This window comes from Rhamphochromis longiceps, linkage group LG14 (genome assembly GCF_057381845.1).
Source record: "Rhamphochromis longiceps isolate RC_006_pf linkage group LG14, R_longiceps_female_GT1.1, whole genome shotgun sequence".
Lineage (NCBI taxonomy): Eukaryota > Metazoa > Chordata > Actinopteri > Cichliformes > Cichlidae > Rhamphochromis > Rhamphochromis longiceps.
This window is the reverse complement of record NC_140570.1, coordinates 8,806,965-8,816,709: the sequence shown is the minus strand read 5'-3', so window position 1 is coordinate 8,816,709 and position 9,745 is coordinate 8,806,965. Positions and strand designations below refer to the sequence as shown.

General features: G+C 42.4%; 1 protein-coding gene across 1 annotated transcript; it reads left to right on the top strand.

The window, feature by feature from the left end:
* The first annotated feature begins 545 nt into the window (after positions 1-545).
* Positions 546-3,312, top strand: LOC146653535 (uncharacterized). The gene is made up of 2 exons (XM_085379947.1): positions 546-1,857; positions 2,746-3,312. The coding sequence occupies exons 1-2, from the start codon at positions 1,598-1,600 to the stop codon at positions 3,014-3,016; spliced, it is 531 nt and encodes a 176-aa protein (XP_085236073.1). The 5' UTR covers positions 546-1,597; the 3' UTR covers positions 3,017-3,312.
* Positions 3,313-9,745: the final 6,433 nt, after the last annotated feature.

Below are 9,745 nucleotides of genomic sequence, written 5' to 3'. Positions count from 1 at the left end.
TTAGCAGGAAGCTAGCGGAAGTTAGCTCGCTAGTTTCGCTAGTTACCTAAGCATGATATAGCATGTTCTGACGGAGAGATTTCTGAAAAAAATCAAACGTACAGCTCTGCTATCACTTCCAACATAAATGAAGACAGGAAACTAAACAGCAGTGACGTTTGTAGGGTTACTGAAGTTGGGCTAGCTGGTATATAATGATGTGCTACGTGATCGCTAGCGACACAGCTATGTTAGCATAACATAAACAGTGAAGCTGGAGGACGAACACTAACACTTTTCCACTTATAAAAGTTAACGTGAAGGTTCTTCATGGTTAGAGACAAATGCAATCGCATGGCAGGATGCTGTAAACGGACCAAACTTCAGTCAGGAGAACAACTGAGATAATCCATCCACAATACGAGGTTAGTCATTAATATACTGCAACAACATGGGAATAGAGCAGCTGCCAGAGAATTCAACATTAATGAATCAATGGTACAGAAGTGGAGGAAGCAAGAAGAAGGAGTTTAATAAAGTTTGATTTATCTGACTGCTTTGTTTCGCTTAATGTGCCTTATAATCCCGTGCACCTTATGGTGCGAAAAATACGTACTGCACACTGCAGTTTAATGTTGCAAAGCACCTCTTTTTAACTTCAGTGGATATTATACATGGTTATGCTCAGGATATGTCAGCCCATTTCTACTGGAAATGCCTTTTGGTTAAACTTTCAGCAAGGAATTTGCATTTGCACTGTTACATTTTTATAAAGCTTTAATGTACATAAAAACCAGCTTCTTGTTTAAGTGAAAATAAATGGAAGGTTGTCTTTTTGCGCTAGTAATGTTGTGGAGTTGTATTTTGTCTCGCATCAATTATATCGTCGGTTATATCGTTATCGCAAATTTTCAAATATATATCGTGATAAATATTTTTGGCCATATCGCCCTGCTCTAATTTGAAGGTCACTACACGTGAAGTATTCTTGTTTCCCATGTAAAGATCGTGGTATTGCAGCTTGAACACACAGACGGTTTTACTGTTATTTCTGTTGTATATAGAGAATGGTGATGCTGCAAATTAAAAATACATGTGATTATATAAATAAATATGGCAGAAGCGAGGCAAAGAGAAACTTCACCAGTCGTCTCTGTCTCATCATTTCCCTGTTTTGCAGGAACATTTAATCTGTTTTACCGGCCCAAACTCTGGGTCGGTTACACAATGGCTTGGCCTCACAAAAGTGACTGGAGTGCTGTTGTGTGTGAGGTTGAACACTGAGAGTGCTGCCCTTGGAAAACAGCAGCAAACACAGTTACAGAAATATGGTAAACGCACAGTCAGACTTCCACTGCTTCAGAGGCCATTACACCAACTGCATTCATTTCCAACCTCTTACGGTGTGTTCACACCGAACGCGATGGACGCGAATAAAACGCCCCAAACGCCCCTAATTTGACGCGTGTACATTCGCGTCTCAACGCGTGTCCAAGAAAAATCCATCGCTCGTGAACCAGAAATGTGGGAGGAATGTGGGAGGGAGTTGTGCCAGACCGGTATCTTTGCAAGATGGCAGCTATCGAGCTAGCGCTTGAAGAGAGAGTCTCCCTTCTCTATGTACTGTGGAGAGCAGAGCAGCAGCGTAAAAGACGTCCTCGCCGTACCTGGGTCCATCAGGTCCTCCAGAGGCATGAGCAGTTTGGTGAGTTTCACCACTTGCTCCAGGAGCTGCGCCTGGATGACGGCCGATTCCAGCGCTATCACCGTCGGCCAGTTTGAGGACCTGCTTTCCCTCGTCGGTCCCAGCATCGCCCGCCTAGACACCAACTACAGACGCTCAATCCCACCTGCAGAGCGCCTGTCCGTCTGCCTGAGGTTAGTAAAACTATTTAATACGGTAGTCCTTTATTGATATCTGTGCTAATATGCTAATCCATCCAGTTATACACTGCTAACATGGATGTGCTATGCTAACAGTGAATGCTGTCTGTGTTTACTGAAAGCAAACTGTGGTACAGAGACGACTCTTTATAATATTTCTAGTGATACTCAGAAGGTCTCATCAAGTCCCGATTTAATTCGATTTATGCTGTTATCAGTGTTTGAATGATAGCATGGCTGTGGTGTCACATCAATGTATGCGCTCGGTGTTTGCTGATATCAAACTGTAGCATTAGGACCACTGAGTTAACCTTTGTAGTGATACTCACTCCTTTTTATTTAGACCTGGTTTAATTCTGAGATAGTTGAATATTTGTATATAATCCCTGCAGCTGTCAGACTCTATAGCAGGGGTCACAGCCTTTATTAAAACAGAGTTAGATAAAACTGTGAACAGTTTGGTTCATCTTTAGTTACATGGTTCTATCTTGATAAGCTGTCTTATCACAGATTAATTTTTCAAAAATATTAATGATTTAAGCAAGGAAAGGGCTACATGTCAACACACAACTCTTTATTTCTATTAATGTCTTACTTCATTCCTACCTGATTGACATGTTTAGGAATTATGAGTGATTGGCTCACTGTAGTTGTGAAAGTTGCTACCAATCAAATTATGATATGTTAAAGTTAAAACAAAACACAACTGTTTTAGATATTATCTAATATACATTTTGTAATTATCCTTATAATTACAAAATGTTTTATGTAAGATTTAAGTTTTGTGATTTATATCTGACATCACAAAAGTATTTTGGAATTTGAATAATGTATTTTGTAACTGCAGTACACATAATACTGATTTTGAACAATTTTGTCCAGGTTCCTTGTCACCGGGGACTCCTTCAGGACCATCGCGTTCAGTTTCAGAGTCGGTGTGTCCACGGTGAGCCAGATCACCCCCCAGGCAGCGACGTCCATCTGGGACTGTCTAGTGGACGACTTCATGGCTGTGCCTTCACCTGGAGACTGGCGCTCCATCACAGAGGGATTCCAGGAGCGCTGGAACTTTCCTCTGTGCTGTGCAGCTCTGGATGGGAAGCACATCCAGACAAAGGCACCCCATATATCATATAGGAGACACACACATTGATATACACTAAATATTCATTTCATTTCTTTTTTGTGGTGCCCAAATTGATGCACCTGCTTGATTTTGTTTAAACAATTATTGCACACTTTCTGTAAATCCAGTAAACTTCTTTTCACTTCTCAAATATCACTGTGTGTGTCTCCTGTATGATATTTAACTGACATTTTTTATTGTAACAACCAACGATTTATACAGGAAAATAATGTCTATTAACAAGGTTGCCCAAACTTCTGCATCCCACTGTATCAGTATATTTTGTCATTAGTATAATATGAAATAAATTCTACATGTGTCAAGTCGTGTGCCAACATTTGCTGTGTAGTAGAACTGAGACATTAGTCATTATAAACATTTATTTGAAATAATATTAAAAGTCTCAAACAGAAAAACATTAAACATAAATATATAAAATATAAGAATTTACAGAGAGACAGGAATAAAAAGGACCAGCTGCTCTCCAGAGCAGGAACAAGGCTGAGGAGGAAATGCTCCATTGGAGACTGGTGTGGCCTCTTCAGGGACTCCAGGATGGCCAGCTCCACCGCCGATGGACCGTCCTGGGACCCGTCCCTCATCTGCCTCGGAGCCGTCCTCCTCTGTGGGCCTGTAAAACAGCACAAAACACAAAGAAATGAGAAGGCTGCTACTAGATTTTAATTTCAACATTGAAAAAAAAAAAAAAAACAATAACAGGATATAATCAGATTGGTTGTAGATATTTAGTAAAGGTGATCACAAGGGAATCCCACCGACTAAAAAGGTATCAGTGCTTGCTGTACATATCTGTGGGTGCAGCAGCAGGAGCTCAGGGACTGGGGATGCTCTGCTGCAGAATCAGTTGGTTCTATCAATACAGTATTAAATGTTAACAGGTTGGATATAATAATCGTAGAGTAGACAGTGGTCCCTCATTTATTGCAGGGGTTCTCAGAATAACTAGCCCCTGGTCACAGTTCTCACAATTGATTCTCAAAGTGCAAACCTTTGTAGATTGCAAAACGTAAAAGTATTATTATGCCGCGGTTTGTCTTCATCTGCCTGCCACTTTCGTGCGCCTTTTTCCCTCACGGTGCAGGTGTCTATTTCCGAATGAGGCTCATAGTTATGGGTGTTTTTGTGCTGTTTTTTCTATTGGACGCGATGGTTATCAAAACCAAACGTGATAAATTTGGCAAGCGCAGGAGATTTGTCAATCAGGCTGCAGAATGCAATGCTGTACTGTGCAATAAAAAATCAGCGAAAAAGCAAAGCAGTGACGGATGAACAGCGGGACCACTGTGTGCTGTTTATTAATAAACAATAAAATATATTCCTAAATGATAACATGCATAAAAGCAGAACGGTATTTGTACGTCAGTGGGAAAATAGCGGTGGCTTGCTAGCTTTTGTGCGGCTTCCCCGGGTCAGTGAAAACTTTCAAAAGAGAAATGAATGAACTTACCAGGTTGCCCGATCTCTTCACATATCTTCCTCCAAGCTCGGTCCTTTTTATTCCTGTCTCGGTACTGAAAGCAGCTGGTGTTGTACAGCTCCGAGTTGTTTGCTACCGCATTGATTAGCCTTCCCCTCCATTGAAGTATGAAAGGCTTTGGCTGGATCTGCCCCTTTGACCTAGGTAACAGCCACGTCACCAGGCTCCTGATTGGTTGTCGCGGCGCGATTTGACGCTGGAGTTCAGATTTTTCCAACTCGAGCGGTAGACGCGAAACGCGCGTATGCACAAAATGCAACACAAAAACTCACGCGCGTGGTTTTATTCGCGAGTCAAACGCGCCAGACGCGCTACACTGACGCGCGTTTCACACGTTTTGGCGTTTTCGCGACGCAAATCTGCTTCCGAATTTTCGCGGGACCCGCAATCGCGCGTCATCGCGCCTTTCCATTGACTTTACATGTAAACCTGACGCTCTATTCGCGTCCATCGCGTTCGGTGTGAACACACCGTTAGCCTAACCTTCACTGAAGTCTTTGACTGAAAATGAACAGACAAAGCAACTGTGAAAGTGAGCCTCTGCTGTGCATCAGGGGGAAGTGATTCAGCTCACATGTATCTCAGTTCAGCTAAGAGTGCCACGTGTCTCTTAAGTCTTTAGTGATGCAAGCATACCTGCACGTGCACACAATCAGCAAACGCAAACAAACACCACATATTATTGGAAATTATTGGAAAGTGTACAGTGAAAACACTGAAACATTTTTCCTGTGGTTGCAGGTTTATTATGAGAAAGCTGGATATTAAATATGTCTGTTTTGAAGTTATTGTTCGAAATTGTTACAGTGTAATACAGTGCCGAAAAATACCAGGGATATTTTTATTTTCCGTATTGATCAGATCTCTCTTTTTTTTTTTTTAAAGTCATGCATCAGACATTTCTTCTAAATCTTTAAAGAGTCTAAAGAGTGTTTTAAAGTTGAATTTAAGTGAAGTCAGTGGGGTGTTTTGAGCTTAATGAAAAAATCAGCATGCTAACATGCAGTGTTAATTTGATGATATTTAGCAGGTGTAATGTTAGCTACACTCAGGGTTTCTGCCAGAAAAGTTGTTAACCCTTACAACTTTGACCAGCACAGGAGGCAATTTAATGTTGCACTCAATTAATGTAGCGCTGTCAGTCCCCTATTTCGCTAATTGTGAGGCACAGATGGGACAGTGGATAAGCATGAAGTACACAAGACAGGGAGAAACCAAGGCATTTATTTCCCATTTCACTTTACTCCAGCACTAACCCACAGTTAGCATTGTTCACATATAGCAACAAATGATCTACCGTACTGTTATTTGCAGTTACCATACATACATAAGGAGAAATTTTAAAGTTGTAAAAGTGGTTCTTTACTCATTGCTTTATTTCAGACTGTTTGCATAATTGCCAAACAGCAACAGTAAGCTAGTAAAAAAATAGTTGTGATTAGAGGTTTACATCCATTCATCATGGGCATGAATGTCACGGTCATTTGGAGATCTTAATGACTTCTTTGAACTGTCGCATGATTGTCCAGCATACATCTTTAGTGACTCCTCTGACAACACAAGTGTGCAAAGGTGTGAATTTATTTTGGAGCCAAGCCCAAAATTACAATGAAATCTCTGCCTTCACGTACATCTGAGTGTATGTAAACTTGTATATGATGCAGGTATTGCATGGAGTTTAAATGATTTGTGCAAAACTAAGACTTATAATTTATGCAAACAGCTACAGTGATCTAATAATGCTCAGGCCAAATGGTGGGGCCAAAGGCGCCACAGAGGTGGCCCAGTGTCCCACTTGGAAAACACCTGACACGCTCTTACTCTGTAATATTACACACTGCCTCTTCTGTTTCAGGAAGGCTTGCTAGCATAGAGAGAGACAGTCTCCAAGGATGTGAACTTGAAAGAACGTAAACATGCAAACATGAACTAAACAAAAAAAAATATGAATGTATTGGGCCACAGTTCTTAAAGTCAAGCAGGTACAAAAGTTTGTGAAAGAATGAAAAAGCGCACTGATTTAGTATTGTTCAGGACGTCAACATTGCAACAAGTCAGTTTGTGTCCCTTCCTCTTTCCTAAAGAATTTAGGAAGCACAGCAGCTCAGGTATGATGTGGCACACCGTGCAAAATTCTAGAGTGCTGAGGCAGTCACCAACTCTCAGTAACTGCAGAGCTCAAACCTCCTCTGACATTAACATCAGCACAAAATATGTGTGTGCCGGGAGCTTCATGACACAGGGTTCCATGGCTGAGCAACTCCTGTAACTTTTAAGTGGCCCAGTTTGTCAGTTTGTCCACATAGCGTATATCTGTAGTACGAAGTGAGATGTGAGATGAGATGCTCTAAGACTGTAGTGAGGTGCTGACATGATGCAGGATGGGGTTAGAAGATATTAGACCAGAGAGAAAAGAAAAAGGAAAACCACAGGAAAAAAGGCAGACGAAGCAGAAATGAGAAAAGTCAGACGCCACACTGTTAGCATGTTTAAAAAGTACCTGCACCAAATTTGATTATGCTCGCTGCTGATCTGTGCTGTTCTCAATGCAAAACTTACTTAACTCTCTGTGTATTAATTCCATCATGGCATGTAAAGAGAAGGATTGGTATTGATCGGATGCCTGTAAGCCACTGATCAATTCATTAACAGGTCATCTCTCCGGCCTCAGCACTGGCCTCGACACTAAGTGATTTTTAATTAGCAGATATTTTCCGGGCATGCACAACACAGCACACACCTAAGTAACTCTATGCATGTGCATTTCTGTGTGGCAGGAGCAGCGTGTGTAGGTGAGTGTGTTTGCATAAAAGTGTGTTTAAATAGAGCTGGCAGGTTACACGGTGTGCTGGCTGGCAGGATCGTGACCTGGTGGCCCCGAAGGGGAAAAAAGTTGGCAGAGAAAACTGTCTCCCTTCTCCCTGACTGGCTCATGCTTCCTATAAACAGCTCAATAAACAAAAACACAAAAAGAAAATCTGCACTGCTGTCCATTTGGGGAATTTGTTGTTTAATAAGGAGCATGTTCATTATGAAAAGAAAACACACAAAAAACCCTACTTATCTTGTGTATTCTCCACCAAGCATGACATGACAGCATCGCCAGGGCAAAAGTGTGCAGCAAATTGCAAATAATATGCTTCCTGGCTTAGCTAAAGAGACAGTTTCATCAAGAAGCCCCCCCCCCCCCCCCCCCCAAACATCTATAAATACAGGGAACAGAGACATCTTCAGTGGAGCATGCTGGTGGGGTCATGCTGGTTTTCTGCCATGCTTCGCCACTCACGTAAGCCGTGGCAATGGGATTTTCGGACCGGAATTAGACTCTTGTTTTCATCCAGAGGGACTGTGGGATATTTTAATAATGAAAGAAATACAGACACGTCTTTGCATTTACTCCGTTTTTTTTAAAGGTGAAGGTGAAGGGTGAGTTAAAAGAGCTGTTATAGAGAGGGGGTGAAAAAAAATTCTCATCTCAGCCCTTCCCCCTGCTGCTTCTCCCTCTCTTCTTTCCTCATTCTGCCTCTTTTTCCTCCCCTCTCAAGCTCTCTCACCCCCTGCCTTTTCCCCTTAGACGAGAACCCTAGATAACCCCGCATCACCACATCAAAGAAGAGATGAGAGGAAGATGGATAGAGGGGGCGAGAGAGGACGAGGAGGAGCGGGCCAAGCTCGGGGAGGTGGATCAACAAAGTTGGAGGTTAGAGGGAGGGAGCAGAGCAGAATTGGGGAGGGCTGAAAAAAAGTGCTGGAGAAGATGTAAACACCTGAGCAGGATTGAGATGTAACCGAGAACTCTATTTATATCACACCATGTCTGTCTGAATCTCTCAGCGTGCCGTTCAGCGTGATCGCTCTTCACTGTCGCACACGCGTGTTAACGCACACGGTTCCCACGTCCACTTCTTTTTTTCTGCCTGAAAACCGAGCGAACAGTTCAATTAGCCAAAGCTGTCAGGGTGCTCCATTTCTGCACTCTCCTCTCGCTTCAGACTCTGGGATGAAGGGAGGAGAATAAAGCAGGGACATCAAAGCTCTTATATTCAGAGAGTGCTGCACTTCACTGGTGTGTGTGTGTGTGTGTGTGTGTGTGTGTGTGTGTGTGTGTGTGTGTGTGTGTGTGTGTGTGTGTGTGTGTGTGTGTGTGTTTAGTTGCAAGATCAGTCACCAGCCATCCTGACCCATGTTCCACCAAGCAATAATTAAGCAAAATTCATCTGTGGGGGATTTTTACTCCCAGTGAGCTCATCCACTGGTGTTACACTTGTAAGTATAATTCATCATGTTTAAATCTTCATTCATTTGTTTTTCTCTGGTTAATTGTAATGTTGTGTACCTATGTAAATGTGGCCGGTTATTTTTAGATTTTCACTGTGCAGCCTGTGCTGGGAGCAGGTGTACAGATAACAAGCAGAGGACGGATGAGGAGGGAGAGATCAGAGAGGCAGGGAAGGGAAAAAATATCGGAGATAAGTGGGTTGACAATGATGCCGCCAAGGCTTCTTTCAGAAGAAGACGTGAGGTGGAAGGGTGCTGACCCTGGTAATGTGACCCTCACTGGGAGTGACGTGGAGAGATGAAGGGCAGGCCGAGACAGACACAGACACAGAGAAGAGAAAGTTAAAGCAACAGAGGACAAAATAATAATAGGATCTAATACAATATCCAATATGGGGATGCTGTGTGTCACACATGACTTAAATGTGAAGTAATTGATTTCCCGGCCTCTTCGTGAGAGAGCAACAAGCTCTAATTGATGCTGACCAGGGCTGGAGTGGAGCCAATTTTTAGAGCAGGAGTTTCGTCCTCACGAGGTCAGCCCAATTTCTTCTCATGTTGGAGGAAATTAGATAATTTACGCTACAGTTCAGTTCTTGCTAAGCGGTAATTTTTTTTTGCTGGTCCTTATCAATCACCTGAGTTCACTAACATGCTTGTAGGTAGTTTATTGCACGCTGCTGTTGTCTCACCACTCACTGTCCGTATCCCTTTTATCCCTTCTCCAAAATAGTCCCACATATGTTAACAGAGACATTTCAATAACGAGAGATCATTTGAACTGAACATTATTAGATTGAGTAAAACTACATTTGGTGAGTAGACTCTGATAAAGCTGCATAGCTTTGTGAAATCCAACAGCAGTAGAGGAGCTCTATCTGGATGAAGTGTAGATGTGGAGGAGCTGGGTCATATGAATGAGAGGCTGAAATGCAGAATGACAGAAGCTGATTGGCTCACAGAGAAGAAAATGATTGGGC